The sequence below is a fragment of the Macrobrachium rosenbergii genome, chromosome 4, assembly GCF_040412425.1.
Source record: "Macrobrachium rosenbergii isolate ZJJX-2024 chromosome 4, ASM4041242v1, whole genome shotgun sequence".
Lineage (NCBI taxonomy): Eukaryota > Metazoa > Arthropoda > Malacostraca > Decapoda > Palaemonidae > Macrobrachium > Macrobrachium rosenbergii.
The window spans coordinates 21377033-21392907 of record NC_089744.1 but is presented as its reverse complement, the minus strand read 5'-3'; the positions used below and the strand labels follow the sequence as shown (position 1 = coordinate 21392907).

The 15875-nt window shown below is 34.3% G+C and overlaps 1 protein-coding gene across 2 annotated transcripts in view; it reads left to right on the top strand.

The window, feature by feature from the left end:
• The window catches only part of mRpS29 (mitochondrial ribosomal protein S29), a 28962-nt gene extending 21714 nt beyond the window's left edge, over positions 1-7248 (top strand). For both annotated transcript variants that reach the window (XM_067091086.1, XM_067091080.1), the window contains exons 2-9: positions 626-732; positions 1873-2086; positions 2790-2882; positions 3107-3243; positions 4467-4627; positions 5101-5239; positions 6471-6563; positions 6959-7248. In XM_067091086.1, the coding sequence (XP_066947187.1) occupies positions 626-732; positions 1873-2086; positions 2790-2882; positions 3107-3243; positions 4467-4627; positions 5101-5239; positions 6471-6563; positions 6959-7159 (1145 nt within the window). In that variant the 3' untranslated portion in view covers positions 7160-7248. The remainder of the gene's footprint in view (positions 1-625; positions 733-1872; positions 2087-2789; positions 2883-3106; positions 3244-4466; positions 4628-5100; positions 5240-6470; positions 6564-6958) is intronic.
• Positions 7249-15875: the final 8627 nt, after the last annotated feature.

Below are 15875 nucleotides of genomic sequence, written 5' to 3'. Positions count from 1 at the left end.
CCTTAAATCAAGTATGATGGGTCAAAGGCTATGATTCACCTGTCTCTTTCATGAGAAATTTCCTGTGAAAGCAGTCACAGGAAAACCACATGCATGGTGTTTCCCATTTTATTTTGAATTCTTGATGCTCGAAATCTGGGAGAGTGTTGGTGATAAGTTGATTAGCAAGGGATAGAAGCACTTCATTATTCCCATTTAAAATTTCCAAGGACACAAGGCTTTTGCTTCAATTAGTGATGATCGACATCCTTTGAACTCCAAGACTATAGGTAAGTGATACCTTGAAGTTGTTTTAGGTACAATAATCAGGTAGTATGCTGTGCCCTAGGTCAGAAAAGCCAAGATAATGGAAGTAGCAGGATAGAGACTTGTAGGGCGGCCCAAAAAGTCATGAACTAAAGGGATAGATGAGGACCTAGACCTGATGAGAATTCAAGTAGAAAAGGCACAAGACAGGAGAGTGAGGCAACTCATTTCATATCTAACCCATATAAGGGAAAAGCTGAAGTAAAAATGTTTGCAATGAAGGTGATGTTTTTTATTTTAACAGTTTTGTATTCTTTATTAGAAATTATAGTTTGCAGCATTTTTTATGACTTTTACATCACATATACTATATTTTCAGGTCCTTTAGGTGGGATTCAACTTACTGAGAATCATGGATCTCCATGCTACAGTACATTGGCAGAAGTGGAGGGGATTTCAGCTCCACGGACAGTTGTTCAGAAACCAGTAAGTTTTTTAAGATATGTAAGCTTCTAGGTAATTCTTTGTGCCATCTATCAGTATCTTATTCATATCTTTTCTCCCAAAACACTTTGTAATATGGTGTACATATATCTAAGTATGAATCTGCTAAATTTACCCAGCAGTGCTATATGCTCATTTTGAGTAGTATAGTGAATGTAACCATGTGGTGTAATTAGAAAAAAATTATTTCTTCAAACAAATTCATCATTAATTTAGCCACTTTTGTGGTCTTCAAGTGTTCTCAGACACTGGAAACTTATGTCCAGAGAATTAGAACAAATTATTTTTGTATAAAAAATTTTTTGTATGCCTCATCCAATCCCATTGCTCATTGTGCCTGAATCTCAATGTAGGGGTGAGATCTAAATTGTTGATTATCCTTGAGTGATAAATGACAAAGGGAGAATCCAGTATTGTCTTTGGTGACTGAATAGTTCAAGGACCACTATTCACAGAAGACAGCTGCTAATAGCAGTGGAAGTCTTTTCTCCTGAGGATGCCATGATTGAATATAAGAAATGCTGGAAGATTTAGAAAGATGATGTTGATGGCTCCTGTAACCCTCCCTAATAGATCAAATTTGGCCTGCTCTAACTACCAGTCCCAGCAAATATAAATTTTTTTATTTATCCATTGAAAAAGTAGATTGGCAAGGGTTCAGAAGAAAAGAAGAGGAGAGTATGTTTAAAAACAATGAGAAAGGAGTTAAGGTCAACAGTCACTTAAAAAGAAAGCTTAATAGGGACCTAAGAAATATCATAGTGGCGCATACACCTTGTTAGCATTGCATGCATTTTCAGTTAAAAAATAAGACATTCCATCTACCTTTGATATTTTGTGTAAATATGAAAGATGGGTTTTGTATTGAGTTGTGCAGCTTTTTTAAAGGATAATAATGTAATGATAGAATGAGGTTTTTGAAGCTGTAAATAAAGTGGTATATAGTGCTTTGTACTACAATGTATTTAATGTCAAAGATGGAAAACCAAGTCATTTGAAATCCAAGCTGTGTGTTGGTTGTATTAGTTCGGTGTTAAGAGTTAGTGTTCTGAAACAATCTATATTGATAATTTTGAGAGCTTTTGTTTTTGTTCTGTAGTTTATGTGCATTTTTCTTTTCAGAGTCTTCATACTAAAGATCACATAGGCCTTTGGTACACTATAGAACCAGAGGTAGTGAAACGCCTTTTTGGTGTTGGAGGTTTACCCAAGCAATATGTAAAACTCTGTGACACCTTTGGGGAAACAAGTATTATGGTACGAGAACCAGCTCTGGCTGTTATTGATTTGGTGAAGAGGAGTAATCTTTCAATGCCTCCAAATAAATTTTTGTTCTGTATCCTTTTGCTGATGTAGTACATGACTGTGTACTAGTTTATGGTGATGTTATCCTTTATCACTTGTAAAATCTTTGTATCTTTGTAGGTATAGATATTAATGCCTTGAACAAATTTTATGGGTATGTTGATAACAAATAAAGAAGGGCAGTTTCATGTGACCCTAAGTGTGTAAGGAGTCATTTAAAGAGTGACATGAATATTGAATATTCTTGACAAGAAAAAGACTTGCTGCCTAATGCACGAAGATTGATCAGCAGGTTGTGTAATTTGCCCATTTACTGGCTTATTTATAGGGTAGATTCTCAGAGTAGTACAATGTTGTTAACAGTTCATTAAGAAAGTTTAACCAGGCTACATGGTCAAGTATCTTGGCTCAGAGGAAGTCAGAAGAATTTCTTCTTTAGTGAGGGAAAGCTGAAATTGGACAGCCAAGTGTGAAGAGAGGAAAGAGAGTAGGTAGTAGATAAAATAAAACTTAGTGTATCTCGAGGTCTAAAGTATAATTTAGGCGGAAAACTTTAAAAGTTTTATGTCCTTATAGAGTACAGAACTCTGATAATATTGTGTGCTGTATTTTAGTTATTGATTATATTCCCAGCTTATGCTGTACTGTAAGTAAAATATGAGTTTTTGTTTCATAAGCATAATATTTATTTGGATTTTTAAAAATCTTTTGTTAACCTTAACTGCTGTACATAGATGGCAGAGATGGTGTGGGAAAGACACTTTCTATTGCTCATGTAACTCACTTTCTAGCAGAAGATGGATGGGTCCTCCTCCACATTCCCTGGTGTAAGTTTTACCATTTTATTTTTTTGCATGCAATCTCTTAACTTATCTTGTGGTTTCAGTCCTGTTAGACCAAGAGGACTTATCAAAGTTGATAAAGAAAAATGCAACATAAAATGGTAACAAGTTATATTTTGTTGCAGTTTTATGTTTTGTGAAAAATATATTTCACAAATTTTTCACCTCAAGATTTACCAACATCATGGTTTACAAATCTGTTATTTCAGTACCTAACTGGAGACGACGTTTCAAGGAAGTGAATGCTTCAACTTCTAATCCAGGATTTTTTGACCATCCAGTTGATGCATCAACTTGGCTTCAGCGCTTCAGGCATCAGAATGATGACCTACTAAAGAAATTACAAGTAAGAGTTAGATTGTTTCTTTTATACTCAACATATTTTTATTGTATACGGGAAGTCTCACAAGTATAATACAGTTGTGTGTTATTTGTCATACTTATTGCTACAGGGAACTATGTAACTACAGTATTTCTAAGATAAATTATTTTGAGGGTGAAAATTGGGCTTTCTGGTATTGCCACTTACTTTTTAAATTGAATTGCATGATACATTAAAAGGAACAAAAATAAAATACTGTACTAGATTTTTTGTCAAACTTATTCACATAGGATTGTCATCAATATTAGCTCAGAAGTTGATAAGTAAATATCATTTCTGTACCAGAATCTCTTAGCTCTCCTTTTATACATTCTCCCATAATCAATAGTGTTATATGGTATTGTTCATGTCCATACTATGTATGATTTTTGTATTTAATGTATGATTTACTATATTTTACTGTCAAGTGGTGGGATTTTAGCCATGAATAAACTCATTAGCTCACTAAAGAATTCTTGAAGTTCCTTTCAGACGAATATCCCTCACTCCCTCACTGGAAACCATTTTATATATCACAAGCAAGTTGCTGTAATGCTGAATAACTTATCTTTAGTTCATCAGCTTCAAAAGCAATGCTGTTGCTTCAGATATCCTATGATACAGAGGCACAAGGATTATTGCTTGCTGCTGTAGCAGTGTTTGGATGTAGAGCATAGTGATTAGTTGCAAAGTCTGGTAACTTCTCTTCATTTTATATCTTTCTTGGATACAATTGGTACTATATAGAGTATGTAAATTTTTAGTATAAATATGTTAAATGCTAGATGATAAGGGGAAAGAATAATGGTGTATATTTTTTGCCTTCAGCAGCGCTACCACCTTGTAAATGCTATCGTACTCTGTCTATTGAATGAGTGAGAATTGTAGGATAAACTATTTGAGCGCGTTTATTTTGATTGATGAACTGCCGAATGACAAATAAGCCTTTTGTTTTGGTTTTTTGTCAGATTTTCTCAAGACCTTGGAAACACTTTATTCATGTGAATTTAGTTATACAGTATTCAAACGGTATAATATCTGATATCTTGTGGATAATGTTCATGAGGTTCTGAGAAAATATAACAAAAACAAAACAGAAGGCTTATCTGTCATTCTGTATTTCATCAAGTATATGTATCTGGTGGAATGGCAGTTAACAAGCATTCAAGGGTTATGTTCTTGATTTAAGAAGTAATGTTTATTTCCAGTTAACAACCAGTGAACAGTATACTTGGTCACGCAGAGAGAGTACAGAAGCTGGGTCACCTTTAAGTATGTTAATAGAGCATGGCATTAATCGAAGTCGTTATGCCACTGATGCTGTAATGGCTCTGACTACTGAACTTAAGAAGTGTGCAACAGAAGGAAGGTAAGGTATTTTAAGAATTTTTATATATGGAAAAATAAACTCCTAATTGCCCATGTAATGCTCATATTCGTCAAGTAAAATGTAAAAATGTTGCTAACATTTTTCAGTACTCAATATCGTAGCATATATGTTTCACAAAAGAACCTAGAAAACAAATAATATTAAGTACTATTTAACATTAATTTTCCCTTTTGCTAAACATGTAATAAGTCCTGCAGCCTATTTGTTTCTCTTTTAATGCAATTCTCAAGCCTTACATCTCCAGCCATTTACCAAAAAAGATAGTTGTGACATGTGCAATCAAAAATTCAATGTTTACAAAACAAGTTAGTTTATTTTTCCATACAATTGACAGACACCTTCCTTTTCATGTCACAAACAGGCCTCCTGTACTCTAATCTTGTACATCTTATCCTCTATGACTGGTTCCCTTTTTTATGTGTGAAAAATTATTCGAAATATTTGTATTACAGGTGTAAAGTTGCTTTGGTGGTTGATGGCATCAACTCATTTTTCTGTCCAGTGTCTCGTCACAAGGTAGACAGCGTCATTGTGGAGCCCCAGAGATTCATGATACATAAGGCCTTTATGCACTTTTTCAATAACGATTGGGTAAGTGATATGAAAATGAGTGGGTGCAAGTACAATAAATCACCATAAGTATAAGCATAAAAACCTATGAAATTTTGGTCTTTCTAAACTTATTACCTGTCTTAATTTATAGTTAGTTCGTGTAGAACTGATTGACAATTTATTCATAGATGGTAGTTTGGGATTTTTAAGTGAAAGTGGGTAATTACTTGACTTTATGTGTAAAGAAAATTACTTGGCAAATGCATTATTAAACCAGTACCCCTCCAGAAATAGCTGTGACAGGGTTTCCTATTTTTGCTTGGCTTTCTGTTGTCATTTTGTTGCAGATAGTGCTTTCTGTTCTCTGAATCTCTTAAAATTTAATAATTACTTTTAAATACTATGTTTAGATAAAATCTTATTTGGTTATTGGTTATTTAGGCCACAGAAGTAAGTCTGATGATGTAAAGAATATTGAATTAATTTTTTCCCCTACTTGCATCTGTCGTTGTCCTAGCTTTTAATTTTCCTTTCACTTTCACTCTACCTGTTTACGTCAAGAATGACACCAGGGTTGCATTTCTGTTAGGTAGTAAAGGTTCTCGGTCATGTTTCTCATATCTCCATAATAATTTTGTCACCCCTTTCTACATGCATTTGTTAATTGCAAGAATAAATAATATTATTATATTATTCTTCTGCTTATCTAGATTTCTCCTGTCCCTACCTTCTAATTTTGGTTTGCTGTCTTGACAGTATAGGTAATTAATTAGTTATTTATCGACGGAGTACCACAAATATTTTATCCATTTTTTTCTAGCTAAGTTAGGCCTCTCTTACTTGTGAATAGAATGGTCATGTTTTTTTTTTTTTTTTTTTTTTTTTTTTCTGAAGCTTTTTATTATTTGTTTATGAGTATGATTGACAATTGAAGATATCCTTCAAAACCTCTTTATACTGGTTGCCACCATATGTGAGCTTCATTCTTGTCGCTACCTGTGACTAAATTTCATCATATCCATTTCTTTTGTTTTACGAGTTTGGAGGGAACTCAGGAAAACTAGAAAAGACAAGAATAGTTTTATTACTTTAGTAATAATGATTTTATTTTTATGAAAAATATAGATCTATTTGAAATCTGGGAGTTTGTAGACTTGGGTGTTGATGGATGTTAATGGGGCAACTTGTTTTTTGTCGTATACGGTACGTAGAAGAGAATGTTTTTTGGCGATATAAATTGTATCACTTACGAGAAACATTTCTGTTATAGAAAAATGGCTGCATTTTAGGGAGCATAGACCTGAGAGCAAATAGTGGTGAAAGAAGAGATTCTTATTTACCCCGTTATCTTCTGCAGAAAGCTGTAAGTATTGAGCTTATCCTGTGTTAATGTGGCTTTAACTCTGAGATAACCTGATATTTTTAAGTAATGGTGCTTTTTAATTTTCATCATAGTGAAATTAAAAATTGATTGACGTATTTTATTTTAGGAAACTGTACATGTCAGATATGTTGATAAAATTTCTGTAGTAGAATGAAAAAAAGAAAGTTTTATTAATTATTTTCAAGGGATGTTGAAGATAGATTATGTCTGATATCATTCATTTGGTATATTGCATCATTGTTATGATATTGCAAGTACAGTATATTGTCGTCAGAAGTGGAAAAGTTGTCCAGTATTTTTCAGAAATATGACTTTTCAAACCTAAAACAATGTGCTCGTGAATTTCATTTTCTCATTGTTTTTTATTCCATTAGGGGTGGGAGGCTCTGGATCCTTTTGTCCCCATTCCTGTTGAGGATTATGATGAGCGAGAAATGGCGAGCATCATTGACTATTACATAGACCGTGATTGGCTGCAGAACATTAATGGTCCCTTGAAGTTAGCACGAAGTGAGTTAGCTGCTTTGACTGGTCACAATCCATATACAATCATGAGAATATGTAGCTCTTTGTAGTTTGTATGCTATCTGGGCGTATGAATTTCTGAGCAGTGTACATAGAAAATTAATTACAGTCGTTATGTAAAATAAATGTTTTGTTTGTAGGGTTTTGTTTCTTCATCCTCTGAGAAAAGAAAGTATTGTATGGTTTGAAGTTAATTCTTCTCGTAGCATTGTGTATGGAAATTAATTTTGGTGAGGCATGAAATATACTTGTAGTGTTAGAGGGATTGTATGCATGATCTTCTGACTTTTGACTTCAAGAAAGTCAAAAGGTTGAATCTTTGTGTTTGTGATGTATTCTTTTAGGTAATCTTAAAAATTTTTAACAAATTTTGATTTAGCTCATTATCATTTTTGTATTCATTTCTCTCATGAATATTTCATGAAGTTATGTGCATTTCATACACTTAGAAATTGGTTTATTACTAGTGAAATTCTGCAGATTACAGATATTTACTGAAAAAAATTTGAGCAAGACCAATGAGTCATTTCAAAACTTACGCAGGGTTTTCTCGATGGATTTGTTGTTTAAAGAAAGGCAAAAATTGCAGCAAGGTAGTGGGAAATAGACTAATGGAGACAGATGATAAGTAATATGTAGAAATCAATGCAGCTGTGATCCAGGCCATACTAAAATGTACCATCAGCGTGCCATGGAGCACATGGGATGGAAGGGTGGTCCCTTTGTGGTCTATACAGATGGATCCAGAAATGAAGCTGGAGTGGGCTCATCGGCCTGTTCGGGTGGTGAAACTGTCCAAATGGGCCTTTCTCTGGTATCATCGGTGTTTGCAGCGGAGTTGACAGCAGTGCGGTTGGCTCTCAGGATTGTAACAAAAAAGGGAGTTCCTTCAGCGCTCATGTTGGGCTGCTCAAGAAGTGCAATTGAAGCAATAGGTTCATTTGGGTCAAGTAGTCACCTTGTCCAAAATATCCAACGGGAAATTCATCAGTTAATTAAAAACGGCCTTCAAATTCAAATTTGTTGGATCCCAGCCCATGTAGGCATTGAGGGTAATGAGAAAGCTGATAAAGCTGCTAAATTGGCTTGTACAATCCCCCCAAATACCACGAAAGCCCCCATATCAGACTGGCTAGCATCAGTTAAACCCTTAATTTTTAGGGATTGGCAAAATGATTGGACAAATATACCACCTCAAAACAAACTAAAACAAATTAAGAACGAAGTTAAAAAGTGGCATTCTTCTACCCAAAAGCAAAGAATTAATGAAGTAATTTTAACAAGACTCAGAATAGGACATTCCAGAATCACACATGGTCATCTGATGTCAACTCCACACACAAACCCAATAACTTGTGAAAGATGTAACATCCCAATAACAATCAAACATATCGTGATTAACTGTCCCAGATGGCATCATGAAAGAAATACTTATTTACAAAATAAATCAATAAAGGATATTCTAGCAGAAGGTAATAACTTTTCAATTAATAATATCATTCTCTTCTTAAACAAAATTAAATTGATAAATCAATCTTCCCCCTTTTTTTCCCCTACCTTTTTTTTTTCTCTTTCCCTCTTGATTTTTTTCTTTAAATTCCCCCCCCCCCTTTTTTTATTATTTATTTATTTAACTACTTAATTTTTTATGTACTCTTTCCCCCCTTCTTTTCCCAGCCGGAGAAGAACCCTAAAAGAGTTCAGAGGTCTGGTTAAACAAATCATTTATAACTAACTAACCATTTATAAAAGACTCGCTTTAAAAACTACCCCTCTATTTGGGATGATATTGCTGTACCATGTAGGTTTCAATGTAAAGTATGGTTATTTTCATGGTAAAAAGTTGATTTAGTTACTGGTGTTATGAGAGTAGTGTCCAGGGTCCAAGGTTTTCTTTAGTTGGTGTGGTATGTTTGAAACTAACTTAAATTATGAGCAAAATTTCATTTTGTTGTGCCTTGCAGTAAAACAGTCTAACCTTTGAAGTAGCTGGTCTTGGAACTCTTAGTAGTGTGCTTGTTTCCTTACCTGTTAATATCTTGGCATTACAGTACCTGTACCAATGAAGATGTGAAGAGGTAATGATTTTCTCATGTCTGTGTATTGGAAGTAGAGAAGTCTTTACTGTATACCATATAAGAATCTTACGCCCAACCAGTTAAAAGCAGCAATAAAATAAACATGAGCCAATTTTGACACATCTGTTGTGTAAGTGTTTAAGGTGTAAAAGGAAATCACAAGTAGATATGTGTGTCTGTAGCTGCACAGTTCATCTGGAAGCTAGTTTCTAGATTTAGGGTTCTTGCATTAAGGGTGAAAAATTAACATTTTGGTAGTCTTCGAATATTAGGATGATGGAAATTGGCTTGTGATTGTTGTCTCAACCACTTACACCAGTGAACACTGGAGCAGCTATAGTGTTGTATAATTTGCACTTTGGGGGGGGAAAAATGCTACATGGAAAGTACAGCCAATTAGATGGACTTGATTTAGATAAGAATACTCCTATACTCCAAAGTCTAAGAAATAATAGGAAAAACCATCTGTTTATTCTTCCCCCAGGCTTTCTAGGTTATGTATGATCTTTGTAGTGTTATCTGATTGGAAAGCAGATTTAATAAGAGGACACTCTGAGAGTCACTCTAAGGAAGATCAGCCAAATGCTGTTGAGTGTTTGAGGCCTTAACATATTGCAAGGAAGAACTGGGTTATGGCTTTTCTATTCTGGCAGTTCTAACTACAGTATTCCTCCAAGCACAGATCAGAGTACCCAGACATAGACTGGACCCTTGTTTAATTGTCTTATCTTGTTTTCCAGTTTTCCACTATTGGTCTCTAAATGATGTACCCTTGACAACCGCTGTAAGGGAAACAATCAAATGTATCCTAAACACTTGTCTTGATGGAGCACTTGACATCGTAAAACAAGGGGAAACATTTATGCCAAACTTGCCTTCACTACTGGGTCTGATCTCAATAGCCTGGTGACCCTAAAGACACGAGGACAGTCATGAGTTGCAACAAGACAATGTTAATCTGTAGATCTTCTTGGTCAGAGGGAGGCTTTCTTGGATAAAATCTCTAGTATTGCATGATATGCAAAATATTCCAATGGATAGTGATTAATTACTTTGGTGCTATATCAGCAAACACCAACAAAGGAAAGATAGGTTTCAGTTAAATATTCAAGATAAAAGAGCCAAGACAGGGGAGAAACCATTAGAATATCTTAAATGGATAGAAAGGTAAGTATATGAACTTTTTTCACCAGCATAGTGAATTTAGGAATACTGTCAATTTTCCTATAGCTTCCAGTTGGTAAGGGAGATAACACAAACTTCTCGTAATGTACTGGATTTAGATCAAACAGATGGTTTCTACCAAGTCATTAGAGCAGAACTGATTTAAGGGGAGACAGGCATATGAGCAGTGTCAGGAACAGAATTTGGGAGGGAAACTTGTGACTGAAGAGGTCAGCCTTGAAACTGCAAATATGACCAGGTTACTGAGATTGACAGCAACAAGCAACTGGAAAGACAAACATTTTAGACCTCTGTCTGGTACTTAGCATAGTCACCTGTGCTATAATAACAAATTGTAGATGTGAGCACAGCTTCAGCTTAGGTCCCATTATTGATGCAGTCAGTATAATTTACAGATGCAGGCAAGGTCTTATCATGATAACAACAACTGACAGTACAGCATGGAAATGGCCAACAGATGACATGGTACATCCTTCTAGTCCACCTCTTTTGTTTTAGGTTGACAACCCTGAAGGCATGGTCAGTCAGATGATTTTGCTTCTACGTGGTGGTGTGGGTATTATTTACGTACTGCTAAGTGTTGTAAGGGCTTGTATTTACTTAGTGCAATGTTTGTCACAGGGTTTCGAACATTACATCATGACTTCCTGTTCACTTCAGAGCCTTAGGTTCCTTCCTATTCTCAATCCATGAATGTTGAATTTCATCCTTTGTTCCAGTCAGCTTTTGTAGAGAATTTTTTCAACAGCTTCCATCCACCAAAATTGCAATTTAGACTTGTAAATGATTGGTTTGTCATGAAGTAATTTTTTTAAAGTAAACCATTTTCTTCTCAGTACAAACCTGTCATTTATAATAATTGGCCAACCCTCATCTCAGCTGACTGGTTGTAGTTATAACCTATTCTACATAAAAGTTGAGGTGTTTACCTGCTCGGAGCCCAGAATCCATGGGAACAGATGCAAGAGGACAGCTATCCAGCCAGGATTTGATGTGGGAAAAGCATGGCTAAGGTTCATGAAGACCAAAAATGTGATTTATTGTTAATATTTCGTTTGTACTGAAAATATTGTGTTAAAATTATTTTTTATCATACTCATCAAGTTATAGAAGCAAAAGTTAGAAGAGAGTGTAAAAGAGAACAAGAGAGGGAGAGTGTGCAAAAAACTGCAAAAAACTACCTAAGAGAGAGGTAGACATACAGCAAGAGAAAGGAACATCCTGAGAGAAAGAGAGAGAGAGACACAGTTGAAATCATATATATATCAGTCTCTGTGATGCTCCGTTGTCTATACTGTATTCCTGCTCAAGTGTGAAATCAAAAGAAAAATACTCCATTACAGCAGACATCATTTTATATTTATAGAGTGGCAGCAGAAAATAGTGGATATTTTTTGTGCATTTTTACAGTGATGACATGTCTACCCTAGGAGTATGGTATTGCATCTTATGTTGTTTTCTCAACTTAATAGTGATGTAACACATTCTTAAAATCTTAGAGTAAAATCTCGTTTGGTGGCTGTTTTTCGAAGCGACAGCTTTTTTATCTGATGTATTTTGAGAAAGCAAAGGGGCGTCTTCCCACACAAGACTCAGTCAGCAGGCTGCTGGGTGCTTTTTCAAGCATCAGTACCACCGGTCTGCTGGAACTATGGCTATGTTGCTCAATCTGTAAATTTTCCCATCTCAAGTAGGGACTAGCTGTCCAACATCTCACATTGATTGAGTGCTTTTGAATCAAAATGAGATTTATAGCTGGAGTTCTTTGCAAGAGATTTTAGAGGCTTCCTTCAGTGGTACTTAGTAATCTGTCTCAGATGCTCCTCATTACTTTGAGTAATTTGTCTCAGATGCTCCTCATTTCACAAAGTAAGATATTTTGTGGATAAAGTAGCAACAGTTTTATGCTCCTCCTCAATATTTAGTGTGTAGGGTCCCATATGGACCTACATGATCATCCATCCCACTTGGCCACCTGAAATCATACCCTGTGGGCATCCACCCTCACAGAGAACATCTGCAGACATGCATGCTGGACACGCATGTATTAGAAACACAACCGACAGCATACACTCTCTTAATGTGTACTATTGCCCATGATCATGTCACATCAAATGTATCATTCCTACTGGAAGCAATACAATGTCAACTTTCCAGCTATATTTATCAGAACTATGTCCGTAATTTTTATATAGAATTGTGTACCATTTTCCATTCTCAAACAAACACAGTTGAATGTGTGTTAATCTCTGTTTTGTTCGCCGCATGTCAGGCACTACATTTCCACTCGCAAGAGCTCTTGACCTGTCTGTTTGTTGTCTTGAATAAATTAGTAAGTTTGTAGACGCAGTCTCTTACTCACGCCTTCACAACAAGTGTACTGTAATGCATAATGATTAACTCTGATGGATGATGGACCAGAGAAAATATTCTCCATTCTTAAGGGTCACTCATACTTGACTGGTTAATCACAGCTAATAACCAATTGGTAGTTTTTATGGTTTCAGAATGGCCTTCTTTGTCAGTGGCTAATGGAGGTTATATATAATGTGAGATTATGTAGTTAAGCAGCATTAAACTTGTCACCGAAAAAATTGTAGGTGCTGTATTCATAGTAATAAATTGAAACAGACTTACAGCATAGAACACTTCATTCACTGTTCGGTTAATGACTAATATGACGAAGTGTCAAAATAAACATTGAAACTATTCATATGGATTCACTTTATTAAGGATAATGTAACATCAAGATATGTTGTGTTCTGTTGCTTTGTAAATTTGTTAGGGGATATATTTAACTTTTGAAAAATGCATATTTGTATGAAGATAAGAGTGGTTTAGTGAACAGCTTTCTATTATGTAGAGTTGTCTTTTGTCAAGTCCATGGGAAAATTTGTGTAAAATCATTCACTTAATATGATGACTTACATCTAAAACTTAAGTGAGTTATAAATGTTTTGTAAAGGCCTAGAAGGTCTATTATCTTTTTTGAAGTTGGTTTTCAAATGTTATTGTAATGTGCTTAGGTGGTATTTTTTCAAAAGTTAGTAATGTATGACAGATAATCATAAAACTGAAGACAAAGAAAAGTAAAAATGCAATGCTGAAATAGTCTGATAGAGACTTGAGACTTAAATACATATGTCAGATTGATAGAATTGTAAAATATAACTTGTTAAAAAAAGCATTGAAGATTTATACCTAGAAGTTCCTGCTTGAATTTCTTGTTAAATACATTGTTTGTATTGTGAGCACATATGATCAGTAGCTGTTGAACTCATTCATGATTGCTTACACAGCTTTGATTATTATCATTGCAATGGAAGGTTTTAAGAATGAAATAAAGAATATCATGAGGAACTCCAGAGTGTGATAGTACTAACATGTGCAAAGCTCCCAATTACATTTATGTTTGGAGTAATTTACCAAATGCTGTTCATGTCTTATCTTCTTCCTTCCTTAGCTGAAGAAATTTAGATTGGAAAATACTGCATTTTTCATGTTTTTTGTTTGGTTTAATACCTTTATTTTAGTATACAAGACAGAACTTACAAGTCTACGACAAAAGCTGAACCTTAAATGTGGGTTACGGTTACAGTAAATAAGGCAGCTGTATTGTTTTATTGTGAATTGTATGAAGTGATTGAAATATTTAACCCTCTATGAATACTGTACATACCTGTAAATATATATTATAGAGTTTAGGTTTTATGTTTAATAAAAATATTTTAACTTTGGTGCAGTACAGTAACTGCACATTATTATTATTATTATTATTATTATTATTATTATTATTATTACTGATCTTTTTGTTACTGTATTATAGAGTGCTTAGGGAGCAACTGACCTAAGGGTTTAAGTAACTATAATCAGATGTTTATGGACACTGATTTTTAACATCCCTTATAAACTAATAATCTTTTCAAGGAGATGGTCTTTAGCTTTGGCATTACGTATATTACTTATGAGAAACATGCCTAATGAGAAATAGCATCTTTTTCTCTTTCTTTAGTAATACACTACTTTGCAATTCAAGTATTACACTGTAAACCAAATTTAAATGTGTTGTTTCCTGTGTATCCAACTGCAAGAGGTAATACTGTTTGTTTTTGTGTGTAAATCTATCTACAGTATGTAGATAACATTTTTCCTGTACTCAAGTCTAATGAACGTACATAATCCTTCAAATTTAGACTTCACAGTATTGCAATCCACATGCACAAATTGATCATACTGTAAAACAATGAGCGACTCAAGTCCTTTTACGATGAGACTACAGCTAAGTTACGAAAGCATCTAAAGTTCATCTAAGTGCAAAGTGTCTTATAGGGACCCCTAAAGTATTTTTAACAAGTATCATATATTTTACATTGAATGAAAACAGAATTTTTGTTGTATTAGTTTACAACCATATGTGAATCTTGAATTGGTAGAATCTTGATGTTAATTTGCTTTTTTGTTTGATGGTTTTAATGGAAATTGATGAATGAAGACCTAGACAAGATAGATTCAGACAGAAAGTACAGAAGACAGCAGAGAAGAATAATTACATCTAATCCTGTCAAATCAGAGCCTGCCTTAAAAATATTAATGATAATGATGCTGATGCACAACCAAAGAAGTACAGAATGACAGATTTCTAAATTCAGTATCTTTGCCATTATTGTAATAAACATCCACATCACGTATAATACTGTATTCTTGTGTAAACTGAATAACCAGAAAGTTAAATGGCACTGTATTGAAATAACTGAATAGAGATACAAGGGGAAAGTGGCTGATAATTAGATTTAGGTTTGCATTAAGAGATCTTGGACTGCAGCAGTAAAATCACTTGCAGTTACCTTTATGATGTTCATTTAATGGTACAGAAAATGCAGCTTTGGTTACTGGTCACCCATCTGTAAGTACTGCTTTTTTCTGATGGAAATAATTATTTCTGGTTTGAAAATGAAATCTGTGGCTTGAAGATAAAACAATCTGTTAAAAAAGGGTTTGATTACAATACCACACACCTACCATTTCTTCACATATGGTTAAAACAATAACATAAATTTTTTGTATAACATAACTATGATGATAGGATTAGCTATCTAATGTATCTAGCTAAATTATATTCTATATTAGACTGTATTGTTAACTGAGTAATTTTAAAGCAGCTATACCATTGATTGATGGAATGTTATATTAATGTTACAATAAAAACAGAAACGAATGAAAATTTTAGAGAATTTCTGTAGATATAAAGAATTTGGGATTAATTTGCATTCATAAATGATACTGCTTTATACAAGGAATACACAAGTAAATCTAATAGCGTCCTGAAAAAAGAGAAAGAGTCTTTTCTATTCCTGGTAAGTTACCAGCATGAGTACACTGCACAATGTCTTTTGTGTTTCACATGGAATTGAAAATTCATTGTACTGAGGCTTAGTAGAGTCACTGTATATATCAACTTCCCAGACATTTAAAATGGCAGGTAAGACAAGAGGAAAAATAAACA